Consider the following 25,441-nt stretch of genomic DNA (forward strand, 5'->3'; position numbering starts at 1 on the left):
TAGCACTGAAGTCAATGTTTTTTTTTATGGGTTTTTGTTTAAAAGCTTGAAATAAAGTAAGTCTGTGGTGAAAATAAGATGGACATACAGTATGTCGGAAGCTTAATGATGGAGTATTTACGCTTCAAAATTCATAAAAGTTTTGTCCATTTGTGAAGATTAACATGATGAGCAAAACGAGTAAGAATCAAAAGCTTTTGTTGGTCACAGTCTTTGTTTTCTGCAATAATCAAAAAGTCATTGGAAAAATCCTAATGGGTTTTTGTCGAAGGAAACAGTGTGATGCTGAAGTTACGGGTTGGTCTACACAAATAAATCATCACTGCAAAAAATTACAAACCAATCAGTAATGTTTGCACCATTTGAGATTAGAAAAAAAACAAAGCAAAAGTAAACAAAGCAAAGTATGTTTATGAATTTATTTGATGTAATGGAGTGACATTATTGTGGTTTAATTACTAGCTTTTTTTTTTTAACTAGGCAACATTCATTTGAAATGTTTTTAGGAAAACTTTTAACAAAAAAAAGATTTGTATTAATCGGACACATACAAAAATGTAAAATGATAAAAAAAAATATTTATTTTGGTAGTAGGACATTTATAGTAGTAACATTTATTACTGTTATCTTTTTCACAAGAACTTACAAGCATTATGTAAAAAAATATATATTTTCAAAAATCCGACATATAACATTGCACAATGCTAAAAATAAAATATTTTTGGTGGTGGGGGCAGTGAAATACTGCTAACTTTTTTACTGGCCCTGCAATACATTTTTTTGTCATTTTCAAATCATGCAAAATGCTATAAATATACTTTTATATATGCCAGAAAAAAGTATATCATTTTCATTATAAGGGTTTCTTGTTACTAATGTAATATTAATTGTAATTTTCAGCTGCAAGTAATAATAATAAAAGCAAAAATTCTTATTGAGTCCAGATTGAAGTGAAGCTAATGCGAGTTAAAGCATTCACAGTATTTTGCTTCCTTTGCAAAATTTATGGTCAATCTCCAGAATTATGCAGCTCCTAAATAAAAAAAAAATGAATTTCACCTTAAACCCATAAACCCATATATAAAACAAAAAGCCATGTCTCTGAAACTCTACCTGTAAAATCCATCAGACTAACACATGAGAGGCTGAGGGAAATCAAGGACACTTCCTGCACTAAATGACAAACGTCCAAATCAATGGCTTGTTCTAATGTAAAAAGCACTTCAATGTGATGTAATTCTGCCAGCCTGGGAAATAATTTCTCTCATGAATATAACATTTTTATGGTCTATATTAACTTTTAACAGCACAGAGCTATATCAGTTTTCAAGTGCAGTTAGAAAGGGAAAATACCTTTGAAAAACACAAATCGGCCATCATGCCTTTCATACGCAGCGTCGATGTCTCCCGGGAGACCCCTCCAGAAGTGTCCGATCGGCATAGGGTAGTTATCCAGCACTCGATTCCTCCTCACTCTCCAGAACCATCGACCCTGGGTAAGAAACGAGATGATGGTTGTGTATTCTGTACTAATGGTAGAAAAGTTTATTTGCAGCCCTCTTTTGTCCACTGATATCTTTGAGGGGAGGGTCTATGTGTGGGTAAATGTATGCGTTTATTCAGATCTTTAGATCTAATGGACGAAATAAGCTCACGCAATTTACATATGAACGCGACGGGGAACGACGGAAAAACACATGGAGAGCATCAGCTTTAGTTTCTGCTCTGACAGCCTCAAGACCAGCCGAACGCTGTGAGTGTGTGTTAGAGATCAGGAATGGTGGGAAAACATTGTGCTTGGTACGTTTTTCATCTTCAAACCAAATTTGGGTCTCCAGCCGACAAAGTTTAAATCCTGTCTGGCTTAGCGCACTTCTATAACGTTAATAATAATAGGTGGGTGTGGCTCTGAAGCTCCGCCTTCTCTGACGTCGAAATCTTCTTCGGTTCATTTCTTCTGTTCAGTCTGTCGAGGTCAGGCGTCCGTAAGTAAAAACATGAACACAGCTGCTGCTTTAAAGCAATCTACTGTATAAAGAGCTATATAAATAAACTTGACTTTACTAGAGTGCAGAATTGCAGAACTGGTACAAACATCCACATCACTACGATGAGATGCTTTCTTAACTGCGGTTTTCTTACCGTTTTCTCATTTTACCTGTGTGTAAATTCTGTTATTAGGAGGAAAGTGCACAGTACATATTTACATATTCATCTAAACGTCGCTCCAAAGTCGCTATACCACTGCAAAGGTATTTCTTTTTACCCCAAAGAGAAGAACGAAAAACAATTTCGCTGTGAGTTTATCGGGGCCTTTAGTATGAGATGCGCTAATGGTGATCAAGTACATGCACATAAACTCAGTGTATCCTTTACACACACTCTGGTTCTCCACCAGGACCTTTAGTGTGTTCCAACTTTCAAACCAAGTCCAAATTAAAACCAGAGCCCGTTCTGCGGCCAACACGCTCCCTACACCCTCCTCAACCCCAACACCTCATCGTAACACACACACGTGCACCTTGTTCTTGCATGGAGGAACACAGTCTTGCACGAGTTAACTTGTAGTATTGTGTTACATGAGGAACGGCCTTATTTCAGGAACCTGGCTTCGAGACATGCAGATTACCAGGGAGTGGTTCTTGAATCAAGTCATCAAGGCATGTGATTGTTGTGTAATGGATAACCTGACCACTGCGACCAGTTAAACAGTAACACCTGAAGAAGAAACACTGTGCTAACAACTGTGCTAAGGTGTAACATGCCAAGTAATGCCTGCCCGTGGCTCCCCATATTAAAACTAGTTTTTAATATATTTTAAATTGTGTTTAAATGATACAATATAGTTGCAGTAGCATTAGTAACATTATTTATAATAATAATACATTAACAAAATATAATATTAAAGTAATTTTTGCTTACCACATCTATAAATAAAATGAATATTGAAAAAAAAAAAATATATATATATATATTAACACTTTACAATAAGGTGCCATTTATTAATCAAATATTCAGGATATTTTGGTTCCTAGATAATTATTTGTAAAAAGGTTAACCAGGAGGACACAGACATAATTGCTAAATTACATAATTAGGATTTTTATAATAACCAAGCTATTTCCATTTATAAATATCTCTTCGTTCTTTCATATACTGTACATTTCTTCTAACTTCTCCAACAGCAAGACTAAAGCAATGTGCTTCTTCATCTAATGGCAGAAAGTGAAAGATCATATGATGTGGTGTTTTTTTGTTTTGTTTTTCAGAGGAATTAAAGATACTCTGCCACAGAGAGCACTTCTTTCATGCAAGAGCAAATCACATGACATGATGTGACCACAAAACCGCAACTCCAGCAAAAGGGGCAGAGAAGTCGTGTGATGTATCTCCTGATCAACTCCAGACTCCAAATACATGTTTCCTTTCCTCTTTATGGAGCTCTGCCCCGTAACAAAGATCAGCACGAGGGTTTTTACGGCCCATTGCCTAACAAAGCCTGATTGAGAGCAGGCCAACCTCAGCAGGACTCGACCTGTGTCTCAGGGCTTTCACCTGGAACTGTGACTGTTATTGCTTCACCGCTTGAGTGAATCTAACAATACCCGTCAAAAACATGTTTGCAACATATAATTCTCATTACTATAAAAAGCTTGGTTACACTTTATTTTAAGGTGTCATTGTTACAGTGTAATTATACAGAGTAATTTTAGTTAATAACATGTACTTACTATAGGGTTAGGGTAGGATAAGGATATGGTTGAGGGTTAGTTGCATGTAATTATGCATAATTTACTGTACCTGTAACAAGGACACTGTAAAATAATGTGTTACCAAAAGCTTTTATATAGCTAGGGTCTTTAGCTCACCTTAAAGACAAACATCTCTCCCCTGAGCATGGTGACGGTGTCGAAGTTGCCCTCGCAGATGTTTGGGCCGTAATGATCGGGGCGTTCGGTGGTGCGAGGCCCCGGTGGCCGGCGAGGAGGCGCTCCGCGGGGGGTTTTAGGAGGCTGAGGGACCCTGGGGTCCGGGTGGGCTGGGCGTCGAGGTGTCACAGTGGGGAGAGCCTGAGTTGGAGAACTGTTTGGGGGTCCTACATGGAGGAGTGGAAGAAACAAACACAAAATACTTCAGAATTTCTACCAATAATAGCTCATTGTTGCAACCTCATAGTTCAGGCTATAATAAACATTAAATGGATAGGTTATATATATATATATATATATATATATATATATACATATATATATATATATATTAGTGCTGTCAAACGATTAAAATATTTAATCGCGATTAATCGCATTAATGCCATAGTTAACTCGCGATTAATCGCACATTTTTATCTATTCTAAATGTCCCTTGATTTCTATTTGTCTCATTATTTTTTCAAATTTTAATGCTCATCAACATGGAAAAGTGGATCAGCAGTAAGTTTGTTCTTAGCTGTGGTATCCATGTGCTTCTGTCTGAAGTCATCCATTGTAGAGCTTAGATCGGGCCCAAAAAATCAAGCCCGACCCGAGCCCGTGCGCATTGTGTCCGAGCCCGGCCCGACACATAAACTGTAATTATGAGCCCAAGCCCGATTTAAACCCGTCCATTTTTTTCATACGTGGGTCGTTATAACTGACGTTCTCAACTATTTTCTATGTTACTTTCTCCCGCCCGCAACATTTTTGTCCCGCTCCCGCCCGCAAATACTCTTTTTTTGTAGGCTACCTCCAAATACTTTCGCCTACGTGTCGCCACCATACACATCAGCATAAATGCTCCTGATAAATTATTTGTTATTAAAGCATTAACACACAAACCACTGTTATAACATAAAAGCAAGCAGGCTACTGAGTGCATGGTTTGGCATGACTGAATGCACGCAAAGTGCGCTCCCTTAATAATTCCTAAAAAGCTGACATCAGTTCATCGCCATCTCACACATCTGTTATTATCAGTGAAGCTGACTGCACAATGCATCTTCCATAATATATACACTTTGTTTGTTATAATTTGAGGATTTGCCAGCTTACAGAATTCAGCACTGAACAAAAAGTTTTTTTTGAGCGGTGAGGGGAGTCTATTTTAAATGCTTCTGATGCTTCTTCATATGTCTGTGATTGGCTACATCCCTCAACGCTGCAAACATGTTATAAAAAGAAACTCTGGCCTGTAAATCGTTTCTATTTTGTTTTAGTTGTTCTTGTTGCTTTTCTGCAACATGAATAAAAATGTATTAGTTTTTATGTTTTATTCATAGATATTTCTAGTTTGCGGGAGTCCCGCGAATCGTTTTATTCTCCCGTATCCGCACACAGAGTGAGTGCATTACCGCTCGAGCCCACCCTCGCACTCGGCCATCAAATCTAGTCCCGCGCCGCACTCTACTGCGTTGAGAGTGCACGTCTCTAGATCGGCGTCTCGCGCTCGCGCCATCCACTCAAAACGTACCGTTAGCCTACTACTCTTTGGCCGGCGCGCAAGCCCAAAAAAGTACGTGCGGCGTGCCTGTTGTTTTGTTTCCGGTCTAGCTATCCGGTGTGATGTTGTTTGCTATGCCAAAAAGAGCGTTAATCTCGCGATAAAAAAATTGACGCCGTTAAAATGTGTTTGCGTTAACGCCGTTAATAACGCGTTTAACGCACAGCACTAATATATATATATATATATATATATATATATATATATATATATATATATATATATATATATATATATATATATATATATATATATACTTTATTAGGTACAACAGTTCAACTGCCTGTTAATGCAAATATCTAATCAGCCAATCACATGGCAGCAACTTAATGCATTTCGGCATGTAGACATGGTCAAGACAATTGAGCATCAGAATGGGGAAGAAAGGTGGTTTAAGTGACTTTGAATGTGGCATGATTGTTGGTGCCAGACGGGCTGGTCTGAGTATTTCAGAAACTGTTGATCTACTGGGATTTTCTTGCACAACCATCTCTGGTATTTACAGAGAACGGACCGAAAACTGAAAATATCCAGTGAGCGGAAGTTCTGCGGGTGTAAATGCCTTGTTGATGCCAGAGGTCAGAGGAGAATGGCCAGACTGGTTCAGCTGATAGAAAGACAACAGTAACTGAAATAAGCACTTATTACAACCGAGGTCTTCAGAAGAGCACGCACAACATGTTAAACTTTGAAGCAGATGAGCTGTCAGCTAAGAACAGCAAACTGAGGCTATACTCAGAGTACAAAAGCTGTCACTGGGGCAGTACCTTTACAAAAGGTACACTTTTGTTCCTTTTAGCCACTTATATGTACACTTTAGCTAATAATATGTACCTTTAAGGTACCAATATGCTGCCTTTAGTTACAAAAGTGTACCTTTTGAAAAGGTACCACCACAGTGACAGCTTTTGTACCTTTTTTTTTGTTTTTTGAGAGTGTACAATTCACACAGACTCACCAAAACTGGACAATAGAAGATTGAAAAACATTGCCTGGTATGAGTCTCGATTTCTACTGAAACATTCTGATGGTAGGGTCAGAATTTGGCATAAAAAAAAACATGAAAACATGGTGTGTGTGTGTGTGTGTGTGTGTGTGTGTGTGTGTGTGTGTGTGTGTGTGTGTGTGTGTGTGTGTGTGTGTGTGTGTGTGTGTGTGTGTGTGTGTGTGTGTGTGTGTGTGTGTGTGTGTGTGTGTGTGTGTGTGTGTGTGTGTTATTGTCCAGGTCCTATTTCATCTACAAAAATAAGATAATATATTTTGATTAAAGTAAATGAAGCCTTTTGTATTGATTTTAAATTGTGACACGTTCCCTTAAACTTTCTCATTATGGTCATTTGAACATGGTAGTATTTTTTGAACTGTCTTCAATTAATGCAGATTTAAACAAAAATGTTATAGTATTACAGTAATTTATTTAGGCAATGAGTAATGATAATATAGAGAGACACCAGTGAGAATTAATGGACCCTGAACGCATTACGAAATCCTAATGGTTCTAAAACTAGTCTTCATTTTCTGTATGCAAAAAAAAATAACTTCATTTTTTTTCTTTTTAAGTATGAAAAATAATAGTGATGCTTGCCTTCACAAACACCAATGATGTGTAAAATGATTAACGAATTCACCATGACATGAGAAAGAGTGCTTTCTTCTAAACTGGGAAGGATGCCTACGATTCTCCCTCACAGCTGAAACTCCCTCATGCAAAACTTAAATAAATATTACTGAAGTCCCAAAAAGACCAGAGTATTTCAAAAGGAACATGGCCTGGTCAAGGGCAAAGTAAATCCAATCTACCAGAAAAACAAACATAAACTTTACACCAAAAGCTTTAATACCACTAAAACTGCTTACTATAAACAAACAAAAACAACTCATGTATATAATAACTATGTTCCAGACCGAACCAGGAAACTAAATGTAATCTAAAGCTGTAAATCTAGATTGTCTAAAAACGCTTTCTGCCAGATGATAAGGAGAACGGCAGAGAACGGGATCCGGAAATTAAATGCGCCAGACCAGAACAAATGTTGCAAAACCGCTACGTCAATAGCAGTAGAAATAATCACTTGTTCTTGTTCTAAACTGCCCACTTGATCAGAGATAATATACAGTAAAATAAGAACATCACAGGCGTCAGGTTACCGTAAATCTGCTGGACCCCACGGAGATCATCCTCAGGCAGCTCAAAGTTTTCCGTGTCCATCCACTGGTAGAAAGGAGCCATAATCGCCAAAGGATTATTGGAGTGCTCCAGTCCAAGGGCATGGCCCAGCTCATGTACGGCTACCAGGAACAGATCATTACCTGGAGGAGACACATATTAAATATCACATGCTGAGGTATAAGAGACAGCTAATGGTCAGCAATGAGGAGAAGGGCTGATTTACTGAGGTCTGATCTCTGATACATCAGCATTTGCTCTGGGAGATCACAGCTGCATTTAATGAGCACTCTGGCTTGAGGACACATGATATAATGCATATCAACTGCATATTGCTTTTGCTGTAGTTAAGTGTGCACATTAAACAAAATCGCCACTGGTCTTGCAGTAGATAAGGAAGAGTAGCTATATTTAGTTGGCTGGGTAAATGGGACATAAGCCGCTTTTCCACCATTGGGGCAAACCGTTCTCGTTGCTATTCTGTGCCGATCCGACACAGCTGGTACGGATGCGGTTTAATTTTCCACTGTGGGGATGATAACGGAGCTCTTTGGAATGTAATACAAATGCAACAATATGGGATGTAAATAGTGACCGTGTTATGAGGGATGAAAATATATTTTTAAACTAGTTTACTTCATTCAAACACCGCGCTTGGCCAATTACAGAGAAACTGGTAGCCAGTGACCAATCCTTTACAGCACTGCTGAGAATTGCAGGCCGAGAACGGTTTGTAATCGTGGCGTGCCGGACAAGCAGAATTGGAAATATAACCGTAACCATTCCTTACCATTCTTGGATGAGTTTGGCCTGATGGTGGAAAGGAGGCTAAACACTCTTAAAAATTAAAGGTTCTTTACTAGCATTGATGGTTCCATGAAATACCTTTAACATTTATGGTACCTTTCCATTGCACAAAAGGGTTTTTGATAGTGGAAAGAGGTTCTTTAGGTTTTAAAATGGTCTTCGCACTATGTCCCTGTTTACACCTGGTATTAAGATGCGTTTTGGTTGATCGGATCACAAGTGGATGACGGGTACAGGTGTTAACGGGCTCTAAAATGTTTTTAGCTTGTCCACTTTCGACCTCTTCCAGAGGTAGTTGAAAACATATTCGACTGGATTTATTTCAGTGCAAACACTCATGCGGTCAGTTTGCCGGCTGAAGACCCAAATTTGGTTTAAAGACGAAAAACGTACCAAGCACAATGTTCTATTACCATTCCTGGTTTGCACTTTTTTTGTGTTATTACCCTTGTGAAAAAGAAGTACACTTTGGCATACTTAAAGAGTACTTACTATGGACATAATATACAATATAATTTTACTTTTAGGACATCTAATTGAATGTTAATGAAATAAATGAAAATGTACAATGGTTTAAATTTATATTAAATGCAATTAGCTGAACTTTAGATGTAATTTAGAACATTTAAATATATTTAAAATATATATTAATATATTAAATATATAAACTTTTAATGTATTATCAAATAACACACTACACTTAAAATTATAATCATGTAATTTACATGTGCTAGTCAGCATTACAGTGTGTTAGTCAACACATCAAAATAAGGGTTCTTCTTTAAAACAACAATGATTAAAAAATTAACTTTTAAGTAAAACGTTAAATTTGAGATAATTGCAAAGCGCACTTTTTAAAAGTACTTTTAAGAAACAGCAATGAATGTGCACTCTCTTTAAGTGCACTTAAGTGGCCTTTTATTTAATTAATGTTATATTATCGGCAAGTACAGTTTTTTTAAGAAATACACTTTTGAGATTTGGAGGACACTAAGTGTACATTCAATAAAATCAAACGCACTACTTTTTCACAAGAATAAGCACCCTTGCCGATTGAAAATCATCATGTCCTGAATGGGTACAGATTTGTAATACATAGTAAGTGTTCCCCAGGCTTATCGGTGCATTTGAAAGGAGTTTGTGAAATTTGCTTTTATTTGCACACGATTAATGGAAACACTTGCAATGACAGTGCATTCAGTCTGTGACTGATTTTAATCATATTCTGTCTCCATTTTACGGCTGTCACAATGATCTGTGACTCTGCGGGTGTAAATGGCTCAATGTGATTCTTAAATCCTGATTTCGGGAGGGACAGACAGTGATTGACTGCTTCCCTTTGATACTGACTGTATTCATTATTAGCCAGTGTTAATGCAGGCTGTATGAAGTCATCGGATAGTAATGCTGCTTCTTCAAGGTTTTTTTTTCTCTCTCTCAGAGAGGCAACATCATTAAGGCTAATAAGTGTGCAGATAAGTGAAGCACTGAACTGGTAGTCCTGATGCTTTCAGACAGTTCGATCAATGACGGCTTTCACAGACCAATGCACTCGTCATTCAAAGCTGCTCTTGTCTGAGGGTCATGACTAGTAAAAGATGCAACTTCAAGGCAATAGGAGACATCTCTCCTCACAGCTGTGACACGGTGACCGAGACTTCAACTGTAGCTAACAATGATGATCCTGTACGTAGCCAGACATTACAAACCTATGAAAATACGCTGTGGAAAATCCTCGAGATTCCTTTTGAAGTTGCGTGATGAGTTCTCTCTCGGTGAATATTACAGTGTGTCAGTGATTAATCAAATGTGTCATGATGGAATGATTCCTTTAAACTGTTTGAAAAACTACATCCCATGATTAGCCTTTGGCCCATTTAAAGACAAAGAGGCTTTTCCGAGTTACTTTAGGAATCAGGGAGCGTATTATAGCAACTTTCGATCTTAAAGTCAGCATGTTAGTTGCAATAGTCTTGTGACGTATATCCGAGTGAAACGGCTACAGGACTTGATTTTGTCTATGGGGAAATCATTGGATTGTTGTGGTTTGCTATTGGTCGATCTCATGTGAGTGACAGGTTGCCGCGCCCATACGAATGATTTCTGAAGGATCATGTGACACTGAAGACTGTAAAAATTATGCTGAAAATTCAGCTTTGATCACAGGAATAAATTACATTTTACAATATATTAGAGTGGATAAATTATAATAATATTTTACAATATTGCTGTTTTACTGTATTATTTATCAAATAAATGCAGCCATAAGAGACTTCTTTCAAAAACATAAAAAAACATCTTACCGACACCAAAATTTTGAACGGTAGTGTATGAATATATCATTTCACATATATGCATATTACATATTATGCAATCTATAAAGCCCACAGGTCCTTCTGACTCACCTTGTAGGTTTTGCGAGCCAATGGTCCACGGCTCGTCTGAGTCGAAGTGAGTGTCTCCACCCATCCCCGGACCAGGGAAGTAAGCATGAGCCAGGAAACCTCCCTCTCCGTCAAACGGAGAACTGTCACCATGGAAACCCGATGCGAAGAAGATCATAATATCCGGTTCCTTCCGACGGCCGTATTTGACCTCATGGAAAGGAATCTCATCAAATGTCAGCGGCGTCACTTTCTCCCACACTTTGAAGGCCCTTCGGATGGCCTCGTATGAGTTGTACTCCCCGATCTTAGGCGTGTAGTTCTGAATACTGCATCCACAACAAACACAGGAAGAACATTGATGCGAGGAAAATCAAAATCACTGAAAATAATAATGATATGGACTGAAGAGTCAAATTCAAACCCACCTGAAAGTTATGTGGGTCTTGTCCCACTTGTGGCCAGTAAGGGCATAACGTTTCCGTCGTACATTGGTCTTGATTTGACCCCCAAACTTGTCTGGGACGCCACAGCGGGGTCTTTTCATGGCCCTAAAAAAACAGCAACAGATGAGGGCTTAGTGTTGAAAAGTAATCACAAAAAAATTCCATGTTAAGAAAGCTGAACACATGGGAACAGGGCTTGACATTAACACCCGCCAACCCGCCGAAATAATAAACTAAGTACAATGTAGTATAGTCAAAAATTTACATTTTTCGATACTGAAATATCTGAAACACTTCCAATGCTCATTTGCCACAGATTAGATAGATGATATCAGCTGCGCTTTCTCTCTCTCTCATCTCTCCAACAGCGAGTAACACACAAACCCGCCTCTCCTCACTCACTCGTTTCTTTTCCTCCGGATGAATATTGTTGCTGTTACATGGCTTGAATTTCGGCATTGCATAATTTTACTTATTCCCACAGATTTTGTGCTCACACCCAAAGTGTGGCACATAAAGCCATCTCTCAGAACTAAATTGAGTTCTTTTTCACTGCTTTAACAGTCAAACACACACAAAATAATGTCAAAATGCCAGTATTGGCGAGTATTCACGTAAACACAGTCAGTTATGTGTGAAGCGAACAATAAACAGTTGAGAAAGAAAGCGGATGTGTAACAGTATAATGGATCTGTGCGTCAAATTGTACACCTGCTGCCAAATTATGAGATACTATAAAAAATATCTATATGGCAGTTTTTCACCATGGGATGTCAAAATTGTGGCCAGTAAAAATGTTGAGTGGCTAGAGACTTCGGAAAACCACTAGCTACAGTGGCTGTGAACAAAACAAAGTTAATGTCAAGCCCTGAATGGGAAGCTCTTTTATGTCTATGCAGCATGGTGGACTTTGATCTTATTAAAAAAATGTAAAAAATATTTCCGGTTATTTTTAACTAAACATCTGAGGAGAACATCTGTGGCATGTTTTCCATTACCATAGTACAATCCTTTTCACCTGATAATACACTTACATAAGGCAGAAAACAGCACAGCTCAATGAACATTTTAAATAGCAACTATCACAGTTTTAATAACAAAAACACTTTAACATGAATGTGTAAAGGCCCGTTCACACCCAAAACAATAACCATAATTATAATAACTATAATATAACTATAATAAGTATTAATAATCATAATTGTATGAGAATAGGGAAGTTCACTCCACAGATATATCATTAGCGACGCAGAGGAATTATATTGTTTCAGAACTACTTTTTCCACCTGATTAACGATAAAAACTTGACAGCCAATCACAATCCAACCGAGTTTAAAGAGATCAAGTATTTCAGGAGGCAGACAGCATAACTGCACACACGCTTATTTTAAACTGAACAATATCATTTGTTGGTGTGGACACTAATAAAGTTATCATTAAAGTTAACATTATAGTTATCAATCTTGATTTGAACGGGCCATCAGTATTATCTGTTAGCATGAGACTGGTGTAACAGAATCGCTTGTAAACTGTTTTCTATGGACATTTTTTAATCAAACTCATGTTACAACCCGGGCTGTGTTTCCAAAAGCATCAAGTTGATCATGGAGACTATTGCCACCAATGTTCTCTACGATCAACTACGATTAATCAGCTTTTGGGGAAAATGACCCAGCTAAAAAAAAAAGGTAATGTTAACATTGATAATGCATGACCACAGGATCCTTCAGCTAGAAAAGTACTTCCACAGACATTATTAAATGACCAGCAATATTCCCTCAAGGTTCTCTATCAGGTGAACTCTGTTTTTCTGTTCAATTACAGGTTTAATGGGATGAAAGTACTTGATGAAAAATCAATGGTTTGATTACGATGAGTTGAAGATGACTGGTACAGTAGTAGCTCAAACACTACAGCTGATACATTAAATAATGTGATGGACTGAGTCTCTTACTCTATGGTGACGATGTCCATCTGTCCAGTGATCTCCAGCCCATAAAAGCGTTGCATGTCGCTGATGGCGTTCGACAGGATTTGAGCTGAGCGCATGGTGGACATCTGCCTGCTGGCCTGAGGGAGGTAGCCGTACATCCGCAGCCATGACTAAGAGAAAAACACAGACAGATGGAATTAAAAGGACATATCATGAGAAATCAGATTTTCCTTGACCTTTTCTGAACAGGTATATATAAGATATATCTTTATGACATCTGAGAGATTTCTGTCCCTCCATTGACAGCTAAGCAACTACCACGTTGAAGCCTCAAAGTTAAAAAAGAGATCGTAAAACTAATCCATAAGAATTTTGCGGTGTAGTCCAAATTTTCTGAACAGGCACGGTCGTTTTATATGATAAACAGATATAATACAGGCTTTTATTCACATATAAACTTTCATCAACTCACACATTCGTTGTGGTAAAAAGCTCAATCATCTTTGCTTGTCGTTTTACGATCTCTTTTTGAAGCGTCAAAGTGGTACTTCAGTCAATGAAGTGACTGAAATCTCTTAGATTTCATAAAAATATCTTCCTTTGTGTTTCGAAGATGAACGAAAGTCTTATGGGTTGGAAACGACATGAGGTATAAGAGTGAGGGGGGGGGGGGGGGGGGCTATGAAAAACTAAGTTGTGGCACAAAAAGTTATAATGAAGTGACTCCTTTAAGACCACAGCAATTCAAAAGAACATAAGTCTGTCACTCCAATGAGAATGAGGGAGAAATAAGATATTCTCACGGACTTAAAGACCATCACACCTGTTATACGCGACACCTAATACTGGCCCAGACTGTGTGCGACCACTTGAGGCAGATCTGACCACAGATTGAGGGGAGACGGCACCAGCTGCGGAGGTCAATTTATCAGGCTTTAGAATTAGAGAGTGACCACTTTTCCCCTCACTGCTGGGGGACTTTCCTCAGGGCAGACACATGCATGGACTCCCATCTGGCTCTTGTGTGGGATGCGGTGGGCGATTTTAAAAGGCCAGAGGGTTGATTAAAGGGGGTGAAAGCAGGACATTATGCATTGATGTGCATTAAATGTGGCTACAGCTACTGCTTATCATCATTAGTTAGGTCATTAAGACAAATTATGTAATTAAACTACCCCACTGTTAAGCCCACCCTGTAGCAAAACTGATCGGGCAGCCCTACACCAAACAACTTCCCATAGGAAGTCAGATTTCTGTAATGTCTCAACTGTTTCTCCTAGACAGCAGTGAGATAAAGTGGAGAACAGATGGGGAGGTATCTTGCTTGTCTCATTGTTTAGAAAGTCTGAACAATGTCCTCTGATTTGTAAAGATTCTACAATCAAAAGGCAGAGGTTTTAGGTCTATAAGACAGCATTCACACTAATTTTACATTTTAACATATCAAATGATTCGTCCTGTTTTTAAGACAAAATATTACTTCCGCACACAAATCCATCGTTTATATGCAGAAAAAAGAAATTAAGTTCAGAATCAATAATGAGAGAATCATGATACAGAGAAACCATTTTTTTCTCCCATCCCTAATTACTTATAATGAGAAACATAAGAGATAAATTGGTCCTAAGATGAAGGAACCGAGAACAAATGCAATACTAAAAGCAATTCAGAATCAATTGCTCAACATTGTGTTTGTGACTTTACAGTGCAAACTGTTTTTCACCTGGTATTAATAAGCAAAGGGCTAATGTGGACGTCCCAAAGGGCTCATGTGGTTATAAAGGGGTCCCTGCTTTAATAATGTGCCCTTCTCTTCCTACTCCGTAACCAGAGCTGTCACACTGTTGCCTGGACCCGATCTTCACTTTCCATGGCCACAGAAAACACAGGCCTTTGTGCCCTTCTGTGTGCTGAGAGACAGCTGGATAACAGTCAAACAGTTGAATAGCTGGCCCTGTTTTTGCCAAGGGTAATGTGCCACTGCACCAAACCAGTTATCTGCAGTCTGTAGAAGCAAAAGAAGTGACTATAACCCAACATGCATCACTACATTGGTATGGCATGTCTTATGAAACCTTGGGTATTAAACTTCTGCATAGAGTGCGTTCTGTTTTGTTAGTGCAATAGAGTTGATTAATGCCTCAAATAATGCAGCTTGCTTGAGTACTTTCCTAAGTGACCAGACTTACTATGAACATCTGATGAATGATAAAAAGTTTGAAATGATCCCCTAGACTAGGACTGCATGATTCGAAATAAAACCAAAAATAGAGAGATGGCTGAGTGCAATTATCAAATAGCAAAGGCTGCAATTTTATAAAATAAATATGCGCTGCATGTTTTAAAGTGAAATGCAGCACTGTGTTCTTACACACGAGCAGCTCATTATCCGTATGTGTTTGCAGCGTTTAAAAAATGGCTCAGTTCGCAGTAAAGCACAATAACTCACATCTGCATCTTTTCTGAGTTTGGATCACTTTATTGTGAATTTGGGAATGAAACACGCAGCTATCTTCTGATATGTATAACAAGAAGCATTTATCAATATAAGAGAAGCTTTAAGGCATTTCTGCCGTTTCCCCCAAAATAAAAGCTTGATGGAACATTTGAACATGAACACATAAAAAAAGTTACACAGTAAATATAAATTACATGAATTATAAAAGCAATCAATTGACAGCACTCGTTTTGTTCCCATTTCCATATCATATGTCAACTACCCTTGTACTTTCACACCTAGTCAAACAATACCCAGCTTTTTTCCTCTCCCGGAGCACAATCCTCTCTGTGGCCCCATAGGGCTGTGAGAGAGGGAAGTGCTAAAGGGCGGTGCAGGGCATGACACACCTTACCCCCACAGATAAGACTGCTGGCTTTCAGTCTCTCAGAGCCCTGGGGCTTTTAGCAAGGCGAGAGGTGGGAGGGTGTGTGAACTACCACAACAGAAAGACATTACCCTAGTGTTCTGCTTACTGGCTCGTAAAGGAGAACAACGTTCTTGTTTTCAGGCTTTATATGCTCTTTTCCTTATGTCAAGGGCACCTGGGATCATTCGTTGCAGGTCATTGCAATGGACGCCAAGCTCTCCAGTGCATGAGATAAACGAAGACTTAACGTTTTCAGCATCTATTCCACCATCACATCATCTTATGTCATGCATACAGAGTAAGGCTTTGCAGAGAACAGAAGCAAAGAGAGCCATCCTTCTCTCCCATCAGCCGCCGTTGCCAACCGTTGGCTCAATGGGACCTTGAGAGAGTCTGCCAACAGCATGTCCTCCAGGAACCTGTGATTCACAGCGCGTCGTGAATAGACTTGGGTTTAGTGTGAGAGAGAGAGTGTGTGTGTCCAGAACAATGTCAGCCAAGAATCTAACGGCTAGAGAGCGCTATTATTCCTGGGCCTTGGGTGTGTGCCATTTTTTGGCCATTAAGTGAGAGGGAAGGGGGAGCGACCGAACCAGATCAAGTGAAAAAGATTAAGAGGAAGACAGGAAAACAGAACATGACAGAGGAGGGTAGGAGTAAAATAAGTTAAAGCAAGTTGGGTTTTTGGCGTTCCAGACAGGATTCTGGCTCTGATATCTCAGGTAACTGGTCTGGGTAATAATCAATGACAAATTTAATTTAAACTCCATGTGATCTTCTCTCTCAGCTCTGCCTGGTATCCTATACAGCCTCCAGAAAATACAATAAATAGATTTTATAAATGCATTTAGGCTATATCTTTGTTAGGCAATGGAAGGCATTGTGAAATGAGATTCAAAGCAAGGTCAAGGGACCAAGTGCATCAATCAGTTGTCCATTTAATTTCCCGCTGTGTAAATCAATTACCTTAATCAATCAAAACAGCATATTAAATTAACTAAACAATCAAGTGAGGAGTTTTCAGAAGGAGATAGAAGTATCACCAAAAGTGATAGTCACTTTTCATTATAGTCACTTTTCATAGTCATTAACTATGTGTAGCTCTAGTTAGACAGCATTTTTAAGTTGGGATACACAGTGTATCTGTAAAATATTGGTTATCTGCCAGTATTTGTACAAAATGTATCATAACGTTTAATATTGAATCATGGCCACTCTCAAAATATTTTTAGCAAGTTATTGAATATGGCAGTGTTAATGTATTTGGTTTTGGCTGCCTCAATCTGCTACACTGCTGCTGCTGATTCAGAGCAAGTATGGACTTGCTATTGCCAATAGATTGGTGCTTGCTACAACAGACTCGCTGCTGTGAGCATGTAAGATATGCTGCTGCTGTATAAAGATACATACATAAATCCAATAGCAGATCTAGGGGCAGGTGGAGCTGGGGGAGGTGGAGGGTTTCAGAGGAACTCTGATAGTGCGCTGCAGGATTACCCTACAACTAACACAGAACCAGACTATTTAAATGTTGAGCAAGCAATCTCATTGGTTGAAGGATTAGCAGAGACCAATCAGCTTGTGCCATAGGGTAATTATGTGATTGCTTGCAGATTGCATCAGTCTCCGCCATCTAGTTTCATGACTGAACTAGATATTTCATTAAATCGTAAAAGGAATTCATGAAAAGTATCTCAATTAAAATCACTATCTTGTCATGTATGTTGTATGTTTTTTTACTTAGTACTGAGTATTAGCATTAACTTGCCCAAATGCACCAAACACCATTGGAATCAATTTTCGAATCTCCCATGCATAACATGAGGAGCATTAATTGTGTGGCATGCATAGTTCCAGTCTATGAAAAGTGTTCTAAATCAATCATACATGACGGTCCATTTCTGTGAGGATAAGGCAGTTATGTACAGTAGAGAACGAGGTTTCAGAACAGGCCAAACGAATCTGGCGCATTACCCTCATGACCTTGCAGTAATTGTGCTGGTTAATGTGGCCCTGGTTCCTAATAAGAGAGGAAATAGACCTACCGGTCAGAAGTAAAAGTCATTCACTGAGAAATGAACACAATTAGCAGTTAATGCATTTCCCCGGTCCAATCACATCTCATTACCCCTCAGAGTCATAGTGAGGAAGCCCAGACCCCACACAAACAGCTGAACATGAGTTTGTAGGAAAACCACAAAGATGCGACGTGCCAGATATTCCATTGATACTCAGGGCGGATAAAGAGCATAAGGGAAAAGTGGGACTCCAGGGGTTAAATGCAGGATAAAGATAAGGTTGCAGGAAGTGATACAGTCGGCTCTCTATGAAGTACAGTCCTCAAAATCTCCCTCCGCTCCGAGCTCTTCCCGTCTCTCTATCTACCCGCACCTCTGAACACAGTCAGCTGAACACAAGAAGTCTCATTGTTGCGCCTCAGCTGCCTGAGAGCCCTGCAGTCCTAAACGTCTCTTAACTGTTTCTGTTTGTGGCCTATTTAGAAAACAGCTGTTGCATTCACCAATCACATGCAACATGGAAGATCAAGCCAACACCTTTTAACCCTCCACCCAGAATCTAATTAAACATTCCTTATAGTTTATGACATATCCAGAATTGAAAGGACTCTATTTGAATTGCCAAGCAAGCAGATAAAGCTATCTGAAAATTGAAGGAACCGACAACAACTAAAAGTAACCTTGTCGCCAATCCCTGTTCAAAAGTTCATCATTCAAGTCCACTTTGAAGTCATATCTTTGTTTGAGAAAGCAAATGCTTTTCTATGAAGTATTGTATTGTATAGAACTGTATGACAAAAGGGTCTCTGAGCAGCACCCACACACATACTCACAACAATCCTCACTCAAGCGTCTAGTTTTTGTGTTGAGGGTGAACTGAAACACAAGCTATGAGTTTGCACTTTGTCATTGCAAAGAGATTATACAAAACATAAAGATCAAACGTTTTTCTGCGCACATACACGTATACATACATATATGTATTATATATATATATATATATATATATATATATATATATATATATTAAAATAAAATGTGTGTTATAGCTCACGTTGTGAGGTTCCTCAGATACTGTACATTCTGCAGATATGCATATGTACAGCTGGTAATTAAGAGGTCTGTAATCTGGGTATGCATGTTTTATGTAAATGACTAGCCTCTGTCATGTGGTTGATCATTTGGAATACTCCCATTCGTTAACATTAAAACATGGTTTATAACAAATTCAGGTGCGTATACATGTGTTGTGAGTTAGGCAAACAATTTTCATGACAATTAGCGAATGAGACCCAATGTTTAGAATATTCATGTTCTTAATTGTGAATCTCCAGCCCGATCTCACGGCAATTCGTACGAATTTTACGAGGTGGCTAATTCGTACGAATTCATACGACCTCACTCGTATGAATTAGTACGATTTTTGCTAAATCGTACATATTTTACGAGTTGCCCAATTCGTATGAATTTGTACGAATGACCTACCATGACCCCGCCCCTAAACCTACCCATCACGTGGGTTCAGACAAATCGTACAAAGCAGATTTGGTTTGATTAAAACAAACTCTGGTGGGATTGCTCTGTTAGTGCGGTTCATTTTAATAAGTGTGAACGCTGCCATCTGAACCCTGGTGCGCAACAAACAAGCGGACTGAGGACCACCTTTCCTTCCAATGAACTCTGGTGCGGTTTGATTGAAATATGAACAAAAACAGGATGTGAAGGCATAAGATGAGACCCTAAAAAGAACAAAATGCTGTAGTGTACCTGTTTTTTCTCTTTTCTCGTCATAGGAGCTATGTTGCCCATCACAGTTCGGATCAGGCATCAGCACTGCCATCTCTTTGCAGCAGATCTTTATTTGTGTGTGTGTGAGAGAGGAATACCTAGCACTGTTTAACTCATTTACACATTTTATAAGTTTTTTTTTAGTTCTCAGCTGGTCAAAGTACCAACATATGTACACACATACAATAAGCACACTGCACAATGCACAATGCATTGTTTTGGATATTCAGTCACAAAATATATGTTATAAAAGAGAATGCATGCACACTATACTTTCCTATTAAGGTTTTGGAGCGGAATTTGAGCCTTTGTTCCCAGAGTTATCTCACCACACACCAAAATCTGTGGGGCGTACAGCTTTAACACACATAATCCCCCTAAGAATCCATAGGCCGCTGTGGCATGTACAGGCCTATCAGCTGTCATTCAACATTTGTGATTGGTAGATTTACTAAGATAAACTGCTTCTTTCTGAAAGGGTTTCGGTCAACTATAGGTTTAAAACGTCTATATGTTAAACCATATGCCCAGACCTTGGAGATCAGGGACGTAACATGAGAATGAACCTCATTGGTTCTCACACATCAAGCAAGCGTGATTGAGCTTCTGTTTACCTCAACTTATGTGTGCGTTGATGAATGTGTATATGTGAATAAAAGACTAAATTCAATCTGTTCTTCATATAAAGCAATCGAGTCTCTTCAGAAAATCTGGACTAAACCGCTCAATTCATATGGATTAGTTTTTTTATGATCTCTTTTTGAAGCGTCAACGTGGTAGTTGCGTAGACTGTTGATTTAATCAAAAAAATCTTCATTTGTGTTCCGAAAATGAACATAAGTCTTAAGGGTTTGAAATTACATGAGCGTAAGTAAATAATGAAAGAATTTAAATTTTTGGGTGACCTAACACTTTAAACATCCTGAAAAATATAAAGGAGAATGTATAAAATTCATATTTAGGTTTTCAGTCAAACAGTTGTGTGAGAAGAAAAAAAATCGCCTGCACAGAATGAGTGATAAACAGCCGATGTGATAACCAGGTGTGTGTGAACAGCCTTAGCAATGTCACGTTTTGATAGTGTCACAACATCAGAAAGTCCCTTAGCTTTTTTTCACAAAACCAAATCATCAGGGGACGTTAAGGATCCCTAATCTGAAGAAACTGCAGGTGCTCAATTTGAGATCGATTTTGCTTCCAGTCCAGAGGAGAACTTCTATATTTATAGCTTGTGTTATTCAAGACTTTTTTATATTAATCTGGGTCAGGACTGATTCAGAAAGGCAACAGATAGCTGAAAGGATCAATATGAGGCTCCCTGCCAGATATCTGAATCAGTCTGTAAGAGTAAAATAACTAACTGCCGTTTCTTCTGTCAGTCTCTTTGCACAGTGCCAGACCACCAACGACTGGGTTTGGACCACTGAAGCACTGCATGCATGAGGTGGCACACCACTAACAACCCTCAAACCACACGGACTACAAGCTGTTCCACCACTTCACACTAAAACATCCAAAAGTTTGTCTACAAGAGCTTAGCTTTCAAAGAGACAAGAATTTTGACATTTCAAAAAGTTGTTAAAACCAAAATAACTTTCTAATTTGCTCTCTGATATTGCAGCAATTCACATGCTGAGTTACAATCATTTAGTGGTCCTATAAAAACCAAACCTGCGACTGGAGAAGAAACGCACAGTGCATCAAACCTAAATGAGAAACACACACCAAATATAGGGTTTATACTTGTAACAAGCTTATTCAGTAGAGTAGGGTCAGTAAAATCAACACCAAATGTGCAGCTACACTGTACAAATTATTGTTGGTTTAACTTAAAGTTTGAGTTAATTGAAATTAAAATATATGAGTTAATACAATGAAGGAGATTGGTTTAATGAACATAAACTCAAAATATTGTGTACTCTGAACCACATTAATAATAAAGTTGATTTGACAAAATAAAAAAGTTGTGATAAATCATGAAAATATTTTTTTAAAGTGTAGGCTACATACCGAAAAAAATATGCATTTTAGCAGGACATCAACAAACCAACTATTCCTGTTCTAGTTCTAACTCTTCAAGCACGGACAACTATCCGAATACATCATTTTCTATTTTGTTTGTCACCAAAACGGTGACCAAACGTAGTGATCAAATAAATGTAAATCTAAAACTCGAAGTTCTCACCATAAATACTGATTAAAGAACTGAATAAATCCTACGTGAACAGTTTGTGATACAAAAATGCAGCCTATTGATCATTTGAAAGAATCACCTCTCCGTTAAAGGTTTCATCTCCAAAGGCGCGCGCTCCGCTCATCAACAGCACCAGAAGAGAATACATTAGAGTCCGTCTCCACAGCAACGTGAACGGGTCATCCCATAATACTGCCATCATTCTCATCGGGATCAGTGATGGTGGGTTCCGCAGCTTAAACTCTTTAAAGTGTAACCAAAACTATCGGTAACTAAAAACACAAAAAGTCCAATGCACTCAGATTAAAAACAATCTCATCGTGGGCTCGCTTCTAGTCGCGTGTCCTTTCTGCAGAAGCGCGAGGTTCTTGAGCACAACAATCATTCAGTGAGATTTAAACGACAATCCCAGAGTCAATAAGGTCCGATGCTCTGTCAGAAGTTTCGGAGTGTGTTAGGTATCATATCCCGCGGGTGTGCCCACTTAATGCTCGTTTCATCCCACTCACGTGCTGCCTATAAAATTAATTACATCTACAACCTACTTCAAAGCAGGCGCTGTGCAAACTTGCGTTGCAATTTCCTCTTGCGGTATGACTCTGTAAACGAAGCATGAATACTGTCTGGTTTTATTGGGGTGCACAGATTTGGGACAGAAACTTGCTCGTGAACGATGCCGTCGGTTGTCGCGCGCATCAACCACAACACAAGAGCGCTCAAATTGTTCGCAGATGACGGCAACACTCTCTGACACCTGCCGTGGATCACCGCCCTGCTTGTAAAGATTTAATATGATGGTTTCTTCTCGATAAAATCCTCGTTTTCTCTCAGTTTTCTTGGACTGTTTCCGCTTGTGACGCCCCTCATGTGTGCAGAGAGTGACTCGGACTTTGTGCCGAATGCGGCGTGTCTCGCTGCCGTGTAGAGCTGGAGGAGGGGCTCAACGCGACGGACATCAGTGAAGCCAGTGCCACCTCCAGTCTGGACATTTATCTTAACACAAAGACATGCACGTGTTCATACACTTCTTGAGCTATGCATTAAAAAAAAGCCTATTACTATGTCTTTACACAATTAGGCCTACCTTTAAAAAAATAGACAACAGCCTATTTAACAATTACAACAGTTTCCTCGCTATTCTGATTGGGAACAAATCAGAACTGCAAGATAGCCTATAAACTCATGATAGAATAGTACGGAGCCCCTTAGGGGACATGGTGACGGAAAAAATTATGAGATGGAGGAAAATGTATTTGTCAATGCTTTTGCGTTCTCTCACAAATGTTTTGCGTTCCCACCGAGAAGCTTTGCGTTCACTTGCTTTTGAGCTCTTTGCAAACGAATGCAAACAAAGTTTCAAGGGGGAATGCAAAACAGTTTGCGAGTGAACGCAAAGTTTCCAGGGGAACGTAAAGGTTTTGTGAGCGAAAGCAAAGTTTCACGGGAGGAACACAAACGTTTTGCAAGCGAACGCAAAGTTTCTCAGGGAACTCAAACGTTTTAAGAGCGAACGCAAAGTTGCTTGGGGAACTCAATCGTTTTGCGAGCGAACGCAAAACATTTAAAAGAGAACTTGAAAGCATTGATTTACATTTTTTCTCCCATCTCATATTTTTTTCCACCACCATGTCCCTTTAGGGGCCTCGTAGAATAGCAATAAACTCGCAATTGTGGGGAAAAAAGTCAGAATTGTAAGACCGTGTGGCCACCAAAGCGTTTTTTTCCCACAGCTGGCATATTTTTCCAATTGTTTTCAATGGGAGGGCAGAGTGTAGGCTAACTGAAGTGCTGAGCTCTGCGTTTTTTACCTATCGCCTATAGTTGAAGAATGTTCAACTTTGGGTAAATGCAGCGCTCACTGCTGGCAAAGAAGAAAACAACAAGCATAATAACGGAACAAAATAATTTAAAACAAGAGTTAGAGCAAATTTACATTGTATAGAAACAATACAGAAACAATCTCTTTGAAATGAGATATTAGTAACACTTCCGCGGATATTCGTAGCTTAGCAAGCAAAGCGCCTCAACTGAAAAAACGCTCTCAAGCGGCCACATATGCAGCTAGGCGTTTTCAGCTGGATAAAAACGCCTTGATGGACACCCAAGAGAGAGAAAATCGCTAGGCCTATTATCTCTTTTTTTATTCAGTGTCGGAAAAAAATTACATAGTTGTCACTTTAGAGACAGGGGTAGCCTATCCAATCCTTCTCCACTGTCCTGCAGATTTTAGCTTTAACCCCGATTAAACAATCCTGAACCAGCTGGTCTTAATTCCAAGTTTACACATCAAAGGTGGCACAGAAGCGCTTCTGAAGTGGCAATTATGTGTCTTTACACAGACTGTTTAATACTGCTCAGTCAGAGGTGACATAAATGCATTTACACATCAATTTTAACTATTGTTATATACTAAACAATACTAATACTGGTGTAACCAGACGCTAGAGGCTGAGGTAGGTCAGAGCAGGCATACTTTAGTGTGGCTTTTATGCTGCAATGTATTTTTACACAGAATTTTGAGCAGGCACTGAGCTGCCTTAATTCAGCTGTGTAAAGATGCCTTTTAGACATATCAGATGCTTCGGCTGCATTCAAAATTGCATACTTCCCTACTATATAGATGTGAGAAAATAAGTATATATGAATTCACAGTACTCATAAAAATGTAGGCAAAAAGTACCTGGATGAAGATTATGAAGTGTGCATACGATGGACACTTTACTATCCCATGAGGCCGCGGGAGAGGATTTGTGAATGGCAGTGAAGCGACACGTCTGATGCTGCTAAGAAACGTGATGAGGGCAACATGGCGAATATAGATTACATTCATACTATATAGAACATACTTTTTAGCGTTTGTGAAGTAATTACTTATTTAAAATAAGTATGAACTCGAACGTATGAGATTTTGGACGCAGATTTCCAGACAGGTGTTGAAACAACTTGAAGATAAACTCTGCAGGACAGCGGCACTCTGGAGCCAGTTTGGGCATCCCTTAGAGTTTATTTGCTATCAGACATTCAGAATTATGCTCTGATCAATTTCAGACAGTTTCACTCTGTTCATTTTAGATTGGTTGTTTACACAATGGAAATAAATTAACAGGATGTCAGTAGCATGTGTTGAAGTCACTCACATTCAAGAATAGTCATGTGTGACGGAGAATCTCAGTGACAGAATCAGAATGAGATCGTGTAAATAAACTGACAGTCAGATAATGAGACAGATGTAGAGCGCCCTCTACAGGACAGATGTCGTGTTGCAAGATTTTAAAGTATTGCATCCCAGAGGCTTGGAATAAATAATTTCATCATAGGCTACTTTTGGAAAAAACACGAGAACCAATGGCGGGCTTCGAATA

At 38.9% G+C, this 25,441-nt stretch overlaps 1 protein-coding gene across 6 annotated transcripts in view; it reads right to left on the reverse strand.

Annotated features, from left to right (window-relative positions):
* Positions 1 to 25,441, reverse strand: part of mmp15b (matrix metallopeptidase 15b) — a 40,423-nt gene that overhangs the window by 11,061 nt on the left and 3,921 nt on the right. For 5 of the 6 annotated variants that reach the window (XR_013194616.1, XR_013194615.1, XR_013194617.1 and 2 more), the window contains exons 1-7: positions 22,159 to 23,123; positions 13,234 to 13,382; positions 11,262 to 11,384; positions 10,855 to 11,162; positions 7,624 to 7,785; positions 3,870 to 4,096; positions 1,354 to 1,492 (exon numbers count right to left, since the gene is read on the reverse strand). Coding sequence is in view for 2 of the 6 variants with exons in the window: in XM_077201644.1 (XP_077057759.1) it covers positions 1,354 to 1,492; positions 3,870 to 4,096; positions 7,624 to 7,785; positions 10,855 to 11,162; positions 11,262 to 11,384; positions 13,234 to 13,382; positions 22,159 to 22,287 (1,237 nt within the window). In the remaining 4 variants the exon portion in view is untranslated. Of the gene's footprint in view, positions 1 to 1,353; positions 1,493 to 3,869; positions 4,097 to 7,623; positions 7,786 to 10,854; positions 11,163 to 11,261; positions 11,385 to 13,233; positions 13,383 to 22,158; positions 23,124 to 25,441 lie in introns of those variants that run through there. The other variant, XM_077201645.1, reaches the window with a different exon arrangement.

This window comes from Siphateles boraxobius, unplaced genomic scaffold (genome assembly GCF_051911475.1).
Source record: "Siphateles boraxobius isolate OS27281-9 unplaced genomic scaffold, OSU_SipBor_1 48, whole genome shotgun sequence".
NCBI classification, from domain to species: domain Eukaryota; kingdom Metazoa; phylum Chordata; class Actinopteri; order Cypriniformes; family Leuciscidae; genus Siphateles; species Siphateles boraxobius.